The sequence below is a fragment of the Trachypithecus francoisi genome, unplaced genomic scaffold, assembly GCF_009764315.1.
Source record: "Trachypithecus francoisi isolate TF-2019V2 unplaced genomic scaffold, Tfra_2.0 Lachesis_group8, whole genome shotgun sequence".
Lineage (NCBI taxonomy): Eukaryota > Metazoa > Chordata > Mammalia > Primates > Cercopithecidae > Trachypithecus > Trachypithecus francoisi.
In genome coordinates, this window is record NW_022681473.1 from 55,523,308 (window position 1) to 55,539,083 (window position 15,776).

At 44.4% G+C, this 15,776-nt stretch overlaps 1 protein-coding gene and 1 long non-coding RNA gene across 5 annotated transcripts in view; one reads left to right on the forward strand and one right to left on the reverse strand.

Moving 5' to 3' along the window:
• SBF2 (SET binding factor 2) overlaps window positions 1-15,776 on the forward strand; it is a 547,644-nt gene that overhangs the window by 530,190 nt on the left and 1,678 nt on the right. For all 4 annotated transcript variants that reach the window (XM_033206047.1, XM_033206049.1, XM_033206048.1 and 1 more), the window contains 6 exons: window positions 4,993-5,120; window positions 6,331-6,564; window positions 7,960-8,064; window positions 10,898-11,091; window positions 11,774-11,861; window positions 15,574-15,705. In XM_033206047.1, coding sequence (XP_033061938.1) covers window positions 4,993-5,120; window positions 6,331-6,564; window positions 7,960-8,064; window positions 10,898-11,091; window positions 11,774-11,861; window positions 15,574-15,705 — 881 coding nt within the window. The remainder of the gene's footprint in view (window positions 1-4,992; window positions 5,121-6,330; window positions 6,565-7,959; window positions 8,065-10,897; window positions 11,092-11,773; window positions 11,862-15,573; window positions 15,706-15,776) is intronic.
• The window catches only part of LOC117080783, a 54,235-nt gene that overhangs the window by 14,777 nt on the left and 23,682 nt on the right, over window positions 1-15,776 (reverse strand). The gene's annotated exons all lie outside the window — the stretch shown is intronic.

Below are 15,776 nucleotides of genomic sequence, written 5' to 3' on the forward strand. Positions count from 1 at the left end.
TTTATTGAGATTGAGTCTCACTCACTTTGTCTCCAAGGCTAGAGTGCATTGGTGCAATCTTGGCTCACTGCAACCTCTATCTCCCAGGTTCAAGCAATTCTCCTGCCTCAGCCTCCCGAGTAGCTGGGATTACAGGCCCATACCACCATGCACAGCTAATTTTTGTATTTTTAGTAGAGACAAGGTTTCACCATGTTGGCCAGGCTGGTCTTGAATTCCAGGCCTCAAGCAGTCTGCCTGCCTCAGCCTCCCAAAATGCTGGGATTACAGGCTTGAGCCACCAAGCCCGGCCCCAGGTCTGGTCTTTTTTTTTTTTTTTTTTTTTTTTTTTTTTTTTTTTTTTTTTTGAGGCGGAGTCTCGCTCTGTTGCCCGGGCTGGAGTGCAGTGGCCGGATCTCAGCTCACTGCAAGCTCCGCCTCCCGGGTTTACGCCATTCTCCTGCCTCAGCCTCCCGAGTAGCTGGGACTACAGGCGCCCGCCACCTCGCCCGGCTAGTTTTTTTTGTATTTTTAGTAGAGACGGGGTTTCACCGTGTTAGGCAGGATGGTCTTGATCTCCTGCCCAGGTCTGGTCTTAAGTGGATTGACCTGTACCTACAGGGGTCACCATGTCACTCAGCTTCATCACTGAAAGGAACAATATGTACAAATATTGGTGGGAGTAAAACACAAGTATTTGCCTCTCTGGAGTAGTTGTGTTTTTGGGGGGTTTGTTTTTTTGTTTTGTGGGGTGGGGGGGTTATTTTGTTTTGTTTTGTTTTGTTTTTGAGACAGGGTCTCGCTCTGTCTCCCAGGCTGGAGTGCAGTAGTGGCAGCAGGATCTCGGCTCACTGCAGCCTCTGCCTCTGGAACTCAAGCAATCCTCCCACCTCAGCCTCCTGAGTAGTTGGGACCACAAGCACGTGCCCCCACGCCCACATAATTTTTGTATTTTTGGTAGACATAGGGTTCTGTCATGTTGCCCAGGCTAGGTTTTTGGTTTTTTAACAAAGCAGTTTGTTTTGCTGAATTAAGCTGATCAGCAAATTACCTTAGCAGCATGCAGATGTGGCCAAAGACCAAGGCTTCTCCTATAGCAGATGACTGTTCTCTTCATTAGAGAAGCAACAAGGTCTAGTGCAGTGGTTCTCAGACTTGACTGAACATTAGAATCACCTGGGGAGCTTTTAAAACTTCTAAGGTCCAGGCAACATCCCCAACCACTTAAATCAGAATCTGTGATGGCAAGGCCCAGGCATCAATAGCTTTTAAAACTCCCCAGGTAAGGCCAGGCACGGTGGCTCATGCCTATAATCCCAGCACTCTGGGAGGCCAAGGTGGGTGAATTGCTTGAGGTCAGGAATTCTAGACCAGTCTGGCCAACATGGCGAAACCTCATCTCTACTAAAGATACAAAAATTAGCCAGGCGTGGTGGCATGTGCCTATAATCCCAGCTATTTGGGAGGCTGAAGCACAAGAATTTCTTGACCCCAGGAGGCAGAGGTTGCAGTGTCCAGCCTGGGTGACAGAGTGAGACCCTGTCTCAAAAATAAAGAATAAAAAATAAAAACTCCCCAGGTGAGCCCATTATGCTGCCAAGTCTGAGACCCACCACTGGTCTCACGGGTAGAGCCATAGATCAAGAGTCAGAAAATGTCAGTAACTTTGGGTAAATTACTTCATCTGTTTCTGCATCTGAAAAACTAAATAGGCCTGCCTATCACACAGAGCTATTGAAAAGATTAAATAAAATGATGCGGATAAAAGGATACGTTAGGTATATATTGAAAGATTATCATGATTATTGGAAAATATAAGCATTTCCATCCTATGAAACACGTTTCCTCTTAAAACTCATAAACACGGCCGGGCGCGGTGGCTCAAGCCTGTAATCCCAGCACTTTGGGAGGCCGAGACGGGCGGATCACGAGGTCAGGAGATCGAGACCATCCTGGATAACACGGTGAAACCCCGTCTCTACTAAAAAAAATACAAAAAAAAAAAAAAACTAGCCGGGCGAGGTGGTGGGCGCCTGTAGTCCCAGCTACTTGGGAGGCTGAGGCAGGAGAATGGCGTAAACCCGGGAGGCGGAGCTTGCAGTGAGCTGAGATCCGGCCACTGCACTCCAGCCTGGGTGACAGAGTGAGACTCCGCCTCAAAAAAAAAAAAAAAACTCATAAACACAGGCTGGGTGCAATGGCTCACACCTATAATCCTAGCACTTTGAGAGGCTGAGGTGGGCAGATTGCTTGAGCCCCGGGGAGTTCAAGACCAGCCTGGGCAACATGGCGAAACCCCATCTCTTAAAAAAACAAAAAAAAGAAAAGAAAAAAATACACACAAAAAATAGCTGGGTGTGGCGGCACACTCCTGTAGTCTCAGCTGTTCAGGAGGCTGCAGTGGGAGGATCACTTGAGCCCAGGAGGTCAAGTCTGCAGTGAGCCGAGATCACACCACTGCACTCCAGCCTGGGTGACAGGGTTGAAACCCTGTCTCAAAAACAACAACACATAAACATGCATTTCAAATCCTAGAATGTCATTGCCGAAGGCTCAGTAGAAATCATCTACCCAGCCTCCTCTCTGGATATTAGGCCACCCATCTAATCAGCATCAAAGAAGCCTGGTTTTGTGTCCCTAGTCCAGACTAGTTGCCTACTTGAAGTCTGTTCCTTCTTGTGTTCTGGTAGATGCACTCGTTATCAAGCCTACAGTGAAACCTTGTTTAGGAACAGCTGTGGTAGCTACCCTATATATGCCAAGATGATGAAGTAAGTAATCTCAACCACTGCTGGTAGAATTCATCAGTCATAATTTTTTTTTTTTTTTTTTCCTTGAGATGGAGTCTCACATTGTTGCCAGGCTGGAGTGCAGTGGTACAATCTCAGCTCACTGCAGCCTCCACCTCCTGGGTTCAAGTGATTCTCCTGCCTCAGCCTCCCGAGTAGCTGGGATTACAGGTGCCCGCCACCATGCCCGGCTGATTTTTGTATTTTTAGTAGAGAGAGATTTCACCATGTTGGCAGGCTGGTCTCAAACTCCTGACCTCAAGTGATCCGCCCACCTCAGCCTCCCAAAGTGCTGAGATTATAGGCGTGAGCCACTGCACCACACTGAGTCATAATTTTTAAGATTTTTAGCAGAAAAACTTAAACACAATGAATTCTCCTGTGTCCTAAAAGTTTAATATGTTGATTATTACATACTGGATTATGGGGTTGTAATTTGATAGTATTTGGCACTAGCTGTCTGATTTGGACTGTGATAGTATTTGGCACTAGCTGTCTGATTTGGACTGTTTTTAAGATGTTCCTTATATGTGTACATGTTGCCCTAAGCCAGCCATATGGATATTGTAAGAAAAGTCCATTGGACTTCGTTCCAATTACAAGGTGTTACAATAGCCCTGAGGAACAGAGGGCCAGGTATTGCATCTCCTCTTCTGGTTTCAGCTCATTCTCTTTCTGTCTACAAAGGTGCCTAGAGCCTATTTCAACTGGGGCTGACTACCACACAGCCTTTCAGTCTAATCCATGCCTCAAGGCGCCAAATGGAGCAATATACAAGGTGGCTGTCCAAATCTTACTGCGACCCCTAGAGCAGTCGCGACTTTGGACTTTGGAGTCACTTGAACTTTTAAAATAACTAGTGTCTCGGGCCATCCCCAGAGATTCCGATTTAATTGGTCTGAGGTGAGACCTGGGCATTGGGATTTTTTTAAAGCCCTTGGTTTTTCAAATGTACATCCAAGGTTGAGAACTACTGCACTGGACCCTGCAGTTAAAAGGTAGAGAAGAAACTGTTAATTAGTCTTAGGGGCCCCACATATTATGAATTTCATGCCATCTGGGGCTTGAGACATTTTTTTTTATATATATAAACTGGTAAAATGCATGTTGATTTTGACTGAGTCACTTCATTCCAAGCAAGACACCACTGCTGAGACACCCTTCATGGCCTTTTAATTCATGGCCTTTTAAAGAACTACTTTTTGCCTCACCCCAACACATTTTCCTCCCTATTAAAAACAAAGTGAGCTCATGTTAGTAATAGATTGACTATTTGAAAAAGGTATAAAAGTTCTGCTTTTATTTTTAAATCACCCAAGGACACAGACTACACCCTTCTGTCATCTAGAGTCTCAGTAACCATGATCTGTGGTATATATAAACTCCTAAACAAGAAAACACTTTAAATGGCTTCATAATAAAAAGCCAACAACTTAAAAGAGAAACATAAAATTTTGTCTTTTACTGAGCTTCATCAAATCAACTCTGAAGTCCTTCATTTTCTCTTGAAAACTATAGACTGCCTCCTGCATGGACTTCTTTGAATCTAGATATAGATGCAGGAGGAGGGTTGGAAGAGTCATGATTGATAGACTGCTGGTTGCTGAGGCAAACTTCATCAGATGTTTCCTCCATCTGGATTTGTTTGCCTATAGCTATGAAATTCATTCCATCTGTGACAGACTGGATTAAGAAAATGTGGCACATATACACCATGGAATACTATGCAGCCATCAAAAAGGATGAGTTTGCGTCCTTTGTAGGGACATGGATGCAGCTGGAAACCATCATTCTTAGCAAACTATCACAAGAAGAGAAAACCAAACACCGCATGTTCTCACTCATAGGTGGGAACTGAACAATGAGATCACTTGGACTCGGGAAGGGGAACATCACACACTGGGGCCTATCAGGGGGAGGGGGGAGGAGGGAGGGATTGCATTGGGGTGTTATACACGATATAAACGTTATGCACATGTACCCTAGAACTTAAAGTATAATAAAAAATAAAAAAAGAAAAAAGAAAAAAAAAGAAAAAAAAAAAGAAATTCATTCCTGTCTTTACCTTTGCAGTTATTTTCTAACGTTTTTGCACAAATGTTGCTGTTTTTAAAGCCATAAAAAATATTCCACTTTTTTATCTGCTACATGCATCATACTTTTTTTTTTTGCAAAGTGTTAAAATTTATTGAATTTTGTTTTGTTGGATTTTTTTAACTTACAGGAACTTTATTTGATGATAAAGGAGAAAAGCATGCCAAAAAGGGAATCTGTATTTGGGAGTGTATTGACAGAGTACACAAGAGGAGTCCCATTTTCTTTAATTATTTATATTCACCATTGGAAATAGAGGTAGAGTAAGAAATCATTTATGTTTCATTTTCTGAAATTTTGTGTTAAGGTTTTCCTTAGTTTTAACATATATAAGCTGTTTAAGCTTTTTATAAACATTGGACTAGGTTTCATACCAAAAAGCTATGTCAAAGTTTGAGACATTATAGGTTTGGGTTGTGACACAAATGGACACTGTTCCCTAAAATCTTGCCACAAAAATTAAGAGCTGACTCCCAAAACCTAGAAGGGAAAACTTGTAGAGAATCAAAGCAAGGCAACTTTCCCCAGAAAGAAAGAATAAAATTTGAAATATCAACAGGTGGTCTAAGCTGAAAAACCTTAAAATACTTTAGAAAAAGTTTCTTTAAGTCTATCTGTACCAAAGCCATGGAAGGACCCCTATAGGAAGCAGAGATGTTTGGAGCTGAGCCCAAGAAGGGTAACATATCTCAAGGCAACTGTGCCCCACCATGCACATCTACATAACACACGCCCTGGAATGAAACAGACTGGTCTGATAAGCAGTTCCACCATTACTTAGGGCCAAGAGAGGTCCCTCCGCTGGGCCCCAATCATAGAACCCTAGTCTGGCCTTCCTCCAGCTGCATCCTCCTCATGAGGTGAGGAGTACAAGAAACCAAAGGTACATGGTTAGATGCCCCTCCTTCATCTAAACCATGCTCTGTCTGGGCACTTCAGAATTCTTTGCCCAAATTCAGGCTGCTCACCAGGCTACTTCTCCAAGTCAGTCTCCTATGTTAGTACATGGACCCCAAGGCCCAAAGAATGGCAAAAAGTAGCAGGTTTGACAGGGTGGACAGAGTTTGACTTTGTGGGCTGGGGTATACATAATCATTCATGTAAGACCCTTAGAATGTACAATAGGGGTGGGAGGAGAAAAGAGGCCAAGGACAGGGGACTGGGGCCAGCTCTCCCAGTGCCACCACTTGTTAGTATAAAATTCTGAGGAATCCAAGAATTCTCTATTGAACTTGACCTTCTAGGTCATTAGGAAGTTACATTTCTCAAGGTAGGAGGGAGGATTGGAAGATGTTTTATTTAATAATTTATCTTGATGTATGACTTTTAAATTAAGATTTAGACATATGGCATTTGAACTCCATTCATACTCTTCCTCCTCTGGACTCTACAAATGTTAGGGCTTTGCCTGACAGTGAGCTTGGGGTACTTTGGGGGTCAAGATGAAACTATATTTCTGTTTTAACAGGCTCTGAAGCCCAATGTAAATGTCTCCAGCCTCAAGAAGTGGGATTACTACATAGAAGAGACCCTGTCCACAGGCCCTTCCTATGACTGGATAATGCTAACCCCCAAGCACTTCCCCTCCGAAGATTCTGACCTGGCCGGAGAAGCTGGGCCGCGGAGCCAGAGGAGAACAGTGTGGCCATGCTATGATGATGTCAGCTGTACTCAGCCCGATGCTCTCACCAGCCTTTTCAGTGTAAGTCAACTGTAGACACACACCTAGGGGCACCAGGGGCCCTGGAGGCACGAGGCCAGAGGAACCAGGCTAAGTTAAGAATGGTTTACAAACTTCTGAACATGGCTCTGCTTACTCTGGGCTAGGGTTATGGTAGCACCCTCTGTGTATGAAGAAACCAGATTTGCTCCCTATCATCAGTGGGGGACCAGGCTTCACTACTGGAAAAGAGTCTCAATAAAAGTGATTTTCCGGCCTGGCGCGGTGGCTCACGCCTGTAATCCCAGCACTTTGGGAAGCCGAGGCGGGCAGATCACGAGGTCAGGAGATCGAGACCATCCTGGCTAACACAGTAAAACTAAAGCCCATCTCTACTAAAATATAAAAAAGAAATAAAATAAAATTAGCTGGGCGTGGTGGCAGGCGCCTGTAGTCCCAGCTACTTGGGAGGCTGAGGCAGGAGAATGGCGTGAACCTGGGAGGCGGAGCTTGCAGTGAGTGGAGATCACCACTGCACTCTAGCCTGGGTGACAGAGCAAGACTCTGTCTCAGAAAAAAAAAAAAAAAGTGATTTTCCAGCATTACAAGGAAGCAATCAAGCAAATGGAGCAATTTACTCCTTCCGGCAGCTTCCCAGCTGTTTCAGTTGCCTGAGCAGCCTTAGCTGTCAGGCCTTGGCTGTGGCTTTTGTGGGTGCTTTACTTCCTCTGGTCAGAAGTGTGGGTGGTCAGTGGCCTGATGGGAGTGCTGCCAACCATCTTCTGCAAGGAATGTTCTGGAACCAACCCCTCCTGGCAGTAGCCAGCCTGAGGAATAGCTTTGAGCCCTGATATGGGCCAGACACTTCCTAAAGAGTCTTCCCCCTCTGGTTTCCCGACCAGGAAGAGTATGCTTCAGTGGTCATACTGTCCCAGAGGCAGCTGCCCTGATCTCCAGCTTCTCTGTCCGAAGGTGTATCTGTTTCCTTGGGCATTTCTTGGCTTATTCTTTCCATATCTGGTTTGAATCATCAGAGTTGAGGGGTTTCTCCTCTCAAGGACTGGCTTCTCATCTACCTCAGCTATTAGGGCTGGGCCATGGGCCAGTGCTTGACCTCTTGCTTTGGCTATCAGATTTCCCATGGGCTGCCCAAGGGTGCAGATGTCTGAGATACATATTTCACATTCTAGTATGTAAGCTATCCTGTACAAAAAGGCCTAGTTATAGGTCCTAATAAACCATCTTCGCCACAGTGCGGCATACCAGCTAGAGCTCTCACCACTGTTCCTGGCTGGGAGAACTCTCAGACCCATGTCCACCACTTAACTGCCCTCTGGCCATGCTGCTCATCTGGGCCTAGTACAGAAGCAATGTGGCTTTGGGGCACATCCTGATTTCTATGAAATACTGATCAGAAAACTTTTAATTTCTTTGCAGGAAATTGAAAAATTGGAGCACAAATTGAACCAAGCCCCTGAGAAGTGGCAGCAGCTGTGGGAAAGGGTAACCGTGGACCTTAAAGAAGAACCAAGAACAGATCGTGTGAGTTGGCAATGCCCCTTAAGAGCTACTTCTAAGCTTTCTGAGGGTGCTAGGTCAGGTGGAGCCCACTGCCAAAGGTGACAAGACCCAGCTGGGTTTATGGCCAGAAGGAAGGGTAGAAAGGGGAGGGGTCATGTCCTGGAGGTCCAGGGCAGAAAGTTCCAAATGACTGAATACTTCCTGAGTGTCTCACTTCACCACAGTGACATACTACTTATGTCTCAGCACCCCGAATCCAAGGGAAATTATTGGGTTCTTTCCTGTCTCACTGCCTGTGTGGTTTCAGCTGATCTTGTACCACATGAGGGAGGAGGGGAATGCCAAGACCATGTTTGCTCCACAGAAAGTATTTTAAAACAACAAAATATGCCACCTTGTGTTGTTCACAATCCCTTTTCTGTTTCTGGCTTAAGAAACATTTATCATAAAAATATTTTAACGACTGGGCAAGGTAGCTCACACCTATAATCCCAGCACTTTGGGAGGCCGAGGCAGGCAGATCACGAGGTCAAGAGATTGAGACTATCCTGGCCAACATGGTGAAACCCCGTCTCTACTAAAAATACAAAAAGTAGCTGGGCATCTGTAGTCCCGGCTACTCAGGAGGCTGAGGCAGGAGAATCGCTTGAACTTGGGAGGCAGAGGTTGCAGTGAGTGAGCCGAGATTGCGCCACCACACTCCAGCCTGGTGACAGAACAAGATTCTGTCTCAAAAAAAAAAATAAAAATTATATATATATATATAAACGGAATATCTGTTTTCTGCTTCTCATACCCCATTTCCTATTTCTGATCTAAGAAACATTTATCAAGCACATAATATGTGGAAGGGTCTGTGCTTAGTATGGTACACACCTTCGCATCCTATTTAATCCACTGTGAGGGAATGGTATTCCCTCTCCTACGTGAGGAACAGGCACAGAGATCATCCAGTGGCAACTGGTAGAGCCACCAATCGAACCCACATCAGACTGGCTCCAAATGCAACAGAAGGGAAATTAGGACAGATGAGTGTTCTGAAGAACAGTTCCGGAAGAAGAGGCCAGCAGGTCAGATGTTACAGAAAGGTCAAGAAGAATGGAATGTAGAAGAAAACCTTTGTGGTAAAAAGAGACCATCTGGGGCTCTATCTCTTAACCTCAAATAGCAATTCAGGAGCTGTTATCAGACAGACAACAGGTGGGTGATGCCTTAATGCTTTTTTGTTAGAAAAATAATAGTTTATTGATTTTTTCTGATAATGAAAGTAATAATGTTCGTTTTTTTGAAAGAACACACAAAGTTATAAAATAGAAGATGAGAATCACCCACAATTTATAGCCTAGAAGTAAACCACTATGCTATCAAACTTGTTTTACCTTACAAATTCACATATAAAAGAGATTTACTAGACGTACTATTTTAAACCTGCTTTTTCGGCCGGGAGCGGTGGCTCAAGCCTGTAATCCCAGCACTTTGAGAGGCCGAGGTGGGTGGATCACGAAGTCAGGAGATCGAGACCATCCTGGCTAACATGGTGAAACCCTGTCTCTACTAAAAATACAAAAAAAAAGAAATTAGCCGGGCAAGGTGGGAAGTGGAGCTTGCAGTGAGCCGAGATCGCGCCACTGGGGGCGACAGAGCGAGACTCCATCATCTCAAAAAATAAAAATAAAAATAAAAAAATAAACCTACTTTTTCACTCCACGTTGGCATACATGTTCTTCCATCTGTCACTGTGTATAAACCAATGTCTGCCAGGTGCAGTGGCTCATGCCTGTAATCCCAGCACTTTGGGAGGCCGAGGCAGGCAAACCACGAGGGCAGGAGTTTGAGACCAGCCTGGCCAGCATAGTGAAACCCCGTCTCTACTAAAAATACAAAACATTAGCTGGGCATGGTGGTGTGCACCCGTAATGCCAGCTACTCAGGAGGCTGAACCCAGGAGGCAGAGGTTGTAGTAAACCAAGATCACGCCACTCCACTCCAGCCTGGGCGATAGAGTGAGACCCTGTCTCAAAAAAAAAATCATCATCTTTTTTTTTTGAGATAGGGTCTCACTCTGCACCCAGGCTGGAGTGCAGTGGTGTGATCATGGCTCACTACAGCCTCAACCTCCCGGGTTCTGGTGATCATCCCAAGTAGCTGGGACTACAGGCACACATCACCATACCCGGCTCATTTTTAAAATGTTTTTTGTAGAAATGGGGCTTCATGTTGCCCGGGCTGGTCTCGAACTCCTGGACTCAAGTGATCCACTCACCTTGGCCTCCCAAAGTGCTGGGATTACATGTATGAGCCACCACGCCTGGCCAAAGCAGCATCGTTTTTTAATGGCTATCTAGAATTCCATTGTATGGAAATGCCACAATTTGTTTATTGTCCCTAATAATGGACGGGTAGGTTGTTTCCAGTTTTTTTTTTTTTTTTTTTTTGAGACGGAGTCTCGCTCTGTCACCCGGGCTGGAGTGCAGTGGCCGGATCTCAGCTCACTGCAAGCTCCGCCTCTCGGGTTTACGCCATTCTCCTGCCTCAGCCTCCCGAGTAGCTGGGACTACAGGCACCTGCCACCTCACCCGGCTAGTTTTTTTTTTTTGTATTTTTTAGTAGAGACGGGGTTTCACTGTGTTAGCCAGGATGATCTCGATTTCCTGACCTCGTGATCCGCCCGTCTCAGCCTCCCATGTTTCCAGCTTTTTACCATCATAACTAACTCTGGGATTGATATTGTTGTACATTATCATTGCTCATTCGTCCAGTTTTTTCCTTGAGATAAATATTTGTAAATGAAATGTTCCAGTCAGTGGCTTAAGTGTCTGTAAAGGTTTCCTAGCTCCTGTCCTGTCTTTTTCAGTCCCAAAGACACTTGTCGAGGTCCCCAGGAATTGTGTCTACCAACCTACCTTCCTATCAGAAGAGGTCTCTGCTACATCTCCCAGACAGCAGCATGGGGGAGGAACAGAATTCCAGCATCTCCCCATCCAATGGAGTGGAGCGAAGAGCAGCCACGCTCTATAGCCAGTATACATCCAAGAATGAGGAAAACAGGTGACATGCTGAATCCTGCTCGGTGTGCTGAAGACTTCCCCACACCACCTGAGGCTAAACCACAGGTCCCTCAATAAGCTAGGCCTGTGCACAGTACAGTCTTTTATAAAGTTGAAATGGATTTGCTTTAACTTTTGTAATGTTTTAGATGTTTCTTTGAAAAGAAAAAAAAATTACAACTAAAAATAATGCCAAGAGGTTGTAGTTATTTGTAGTTGAATCTTGATGGCTCTTATCTCCTGTCTGCCAGAACGTTTGAGGGAATATGTGTTAGCCAGCACTTTGTCAGCGGCAAACATCAGAAATCTAGCTTATGCTAGCTGAAGCAAAAAGGAATTTACTCACATAAACTAGGACAGTCAAGGGTATGCTAGCTTCTCACACAGTATCTTCTATCCATTTCCCGGCTCTGCTTTGCCCTCTCTCTGTGTTATGTCAGTCCCAACATGGCACAAAAGATGGCTACTGATCATTCCAAGCCTCACAGATGTGGTAATCCCAGCAGCAAGCAGCAGTCTTTCCCAGAGGTCTAGTAGAAAAATTCCAGGGAGAACTCTCATTAGCCATTTTTGGATCATCTAGGGGAAATAGAGACTTGACAAAAACAACAGACATCCCCTCCCCTTTACAGCATTTTGTAAGTGTAAATCAAAATTAACTCTCCTGTCATCATTTCTTCTAGGTCCTTTGAGGGAACGCTTTATAAAAGAGGGGCTTTGCTGAAAGGTTGGAAGCCCCGTTGGTTTGTTTTGGATGTAACAAAACATCAGGTAATACTCTTAAAGCCAAAAGAAATTATTTCTGTCTAGGCTAGTCCCAGTCCCTGGCTATTATGTGGCTCTAGCAGACAGATAGATTCCTCATGTACAGACTGCTTTTTTAGTGCCTCTCGTATGCAGTCTGGAGGCTCCTCAAGGGCCCCAGATGTCCCTGAGTAAGGGCAATAGCCCTCCGAGGAAGTTTCCCAAGTAGCTCGGCCTGGTACTTGCAGGTTGAGGCAGCAACAGTTGAGCCCAGAGCACAGAGCAATAGAACTCTTTTTCTTAAGGCTCAGATATCTCTCACTGCCTGATCTTAAAACCCAGCTGAGGGGATTCCTGAGGTTTTCAGCCTGTTGCATACATGCACATACAAACCTGTGCCTGTGAACACTCCCCAGAATACAGGCTACCTTTGTCCTTGCAGCAGAAAGCATCCATTCAAAACAGAGGGCATTAATTTATTCTACAAACATTTATCGAACACCACCTCTGTGCCCATTGCTGTACTGGTTACTAAAGAAGGCACTGTTACCCTTCAAAGATGGCAGCAACAGGGGAGCAAAGGTGCCCCAAAAGAGGCAGAAGGGGATGTGCCCACCCAAACTTGGAATTCACTGTGGGCAAGTACTAGACTGGACCTTGCTGACTGTGTCAAGAAGTCTTTTGACTACTGTTAGGTTCTTAGCTATTCCTGTAGCAGCCTCTGCAATCCTTAGCATCATAGTCTTTACTCCAATGATTTCAAGGGAGAGCAATTCCTACCCAAACCTCCAGCAGCTCTGCACCCTGCATTACTGAGAGCTGCATGGTCTCCTGTGTTCTGACTGCAGGCCTTACTCTACCTTGGAATTGACCACTCAGCCTCGAGGCTGAGGGTTACACATTTTGATTGTCAATGTATTTACTATAAAATGGAATCTGTTAGGGAAAACCTGAACTGTTACTCCTATAATACAGTGCTTTGGTTGGACCTGCATCTAGAAGACTCCCTCCAAATGAAGACTATATTTGGGGTCCAGCTTTTCCTCTACTTAAGGAATTTCATAATGATTACAGAGTCTTTGTGGGACAATATAGATAATTTATGTTCAAATATACAAATGGAAGCCCTGTTGGGGAGCTATACTCTGAAATCATAGAGGCTACACTGTGTAAAAAAGTTCCATTAAACTTCTAAATATAACATAGGAGAACGTCATAATTTTTCTATAATTTACAATTACATCAAATTATAGTTACATTCTTACCAGTCTTCTGGACTTCTTTAACACGAAATACAGTTTTTCCACTTAGCCCTACTCATACCATGCCTGAGAGGAGAGACAGAGAAAAGTCTCAGGCCAGAGCCACATTGTCAGAAGCACCACTTTCCTGCCATATACGCTAGAGAGTGAAATCCACAGATTATGGCCCAATAAGGCTTATTTCCTAGCAGTCTCTTTGACATTTTTCCTTTTTTTTTTTTTTTTTTTTTTTTTGAGGCAGAGTCTCGCTCTGTTGCCCAGGCTGGAGTGCAGTGGTACAGTCTCGGCTCACTGCAAGCTCCCCCTCCTGGGTTCTCGCCATTCTCCTGGCTCAGCCTCCCAAGTAGCTGGGACTACAGGCGCCCGCCACCACACCCGGCTAATTTTTTGTATTTTTAGTAGAGACAGGGTACGGGGTTTCACTGTGTTAGCCAGGATGGTCTCGATCTCCTGACCTCGTGATCCGCCCGCCTTGGCCTCCCAAAGTGCTGGGATGATTTTTTTCCTTTTTTTATTATTCCAAAAGGCAGTATATGCTTATTATGCCACATTCAAACATTTCATACAGATCTCAAAGTCCCCTGTGTAGTCAAATGCTAAGCTATTTTATTGTGTTCTTCAAAAATCATTTTTTATCTACATGCTGTTGGCAACTTGATTTTTTTTTTTTTTTTTTTTTTTTGAGACAGAGTCTCGCTCTGTCGCCCAGGCTGGAGTGCAGTGGCCGGATCTCAGCTCACTGCAAGCTCCGCCTCCCAGGTTCACGCCATTCTTCTGCCTCAGCCTCCTGTGTAGCTGGGACTACAGGCGCCCGCCACCTCGCCCGGCTGGTTTTTCTTCATTTTAGTAGAGACGGGATTTCACCACGTTAGCCAGGATGGTCTCGATCTCCTGACCTCGTGATCCGCCCGTCTCGGCCTCCCAAAGTGCTGGGATTACAGGCTTGAGCCACCGCGCCTGGCCGACAACTTGATTTTTAAAATGGCTTGAACAGTTTTCCTATATGAGTTCTATATGAACTCATATAGATCTTCCATATGGTTTTTGAAAAGCTCTATAGTATTCCATTTTATTGATGAATTGTCATTTAATGTATTCACTGCTGCACTGAAAGACAAATATGTCTTTTCCAATGTTTAGCTGATAAAGCTGAAGGAAACTTCTTCATCTTTCTTTGCATGCTTATAGGAGTATTTCTGTAGGACTACTTTATAAAGGTGGGAAAGGTGTTTCTTTTTTTTTTTTGAGATGGAGTTTCGCTCTTGTCACCCAGGCTGGAGTGCAGTGGTGCATTCTTGGCTCATTGCAACCTCTGCCTCCTGGGTTCAAGCGATTCTCCTGCCTCAACCTCCCCAGTAGCTGGGATTACTAGTGCCCACCATGCCCAGCTAATTTTTGTATTTTTAGTAGAGACGGGGTTTCACCATATTGATCAGGCTGGTCTCAAACTCCTGACCTCAAGTGATCCACCACCTCAGCCTCCCAAAGTGTTGGGATTATAGGCGTGAGCCACTGCGCCCAGCCTGGAAAGATGTTTCAATAGGCATAAGCATTCTAAATTTTAGTTGATATTGCCAATTTGTTCTCCAAAAAATTTCCAACAAATTATATTCACACTGGCAGTATTTGAGATGATCTAGTACCTTATTGGATATCATCAGCCATTTTTAATATTTCTCAATCCAAAAGTGAAATCTCATTTGTCATTTACTTTTCTTTGATTAATGAAGTTGATCATCTTTTCAAATATTTATAAGTCATTTGTATTTCTCTGTGACTCGCCTGTTGATCTATTTTGAGCATTTTTCTACTAGATTGTTTATCTTTTTCTTATCAATTTCTGGGAATTCTGTATATTACTAAACATTAGTCCCCTTTTTATATGTTACATATACTTTTTACAATTGTTACTTCACTTCTTTTTTTTTATTATTTTGTTTTTTGAGACAGGGTCTTACTCAGGCTGGAGTGCAGTGGCAGGATCTCAGCTCACTGCAGCTTGACCTCACAGGCTCGAGCAATCCTTCCACCTCAGCCTCCTGAGTAGCTGGAACTACGGGCATGCACCACCACAACTGGCTAATTTTTGTATGTTTTTGTAGAGACAGGGTTTCACCACATTGCCCAGGCTGCTGTTGAACTCCTGGGCTTAAGTGATCCATCCATCTTGGCTTCCCAAAGTACTGGGATTATAGGCATAAACCACCATGCCCAGCCTTAATTCTATTTTTTAAGATGTAATACATTTATTTGTTCAATTTTCAAACAGTACATAAGTCTTTCCCCCAGTGCTTTCTCCAAGCCACCTAGTTCTTCCTAGAAGCAACAAGTAACATTAATTTTTTGTGTATTCTTCCAGGCATAGTTGAGCATATATAACCAAGGTACAGAGGAAGGTATTCAAATACAGTTTGAAAAGCCATGCCATTTTCTCTTTCTGTGTCTCTTATATCTCACTTGTATCCTTTTGGTTCCAGCTGCGATACTATGACTCAGGTGAGGACACGAGCTGTAAAGGCCACATTGATCTGGCTGAAGTAGAAATGGTCATCCCTGCTGGCCCCAGCATGGGAGCCCCAAAGCACACAAGTGACAAGGCTTTCTTTGATGTAAGTTGATCTTACTTCTCTTTTCCTGGCTCTGCCTGCGCATCATTCTGTCTGTCTCCAAGAATGATGGA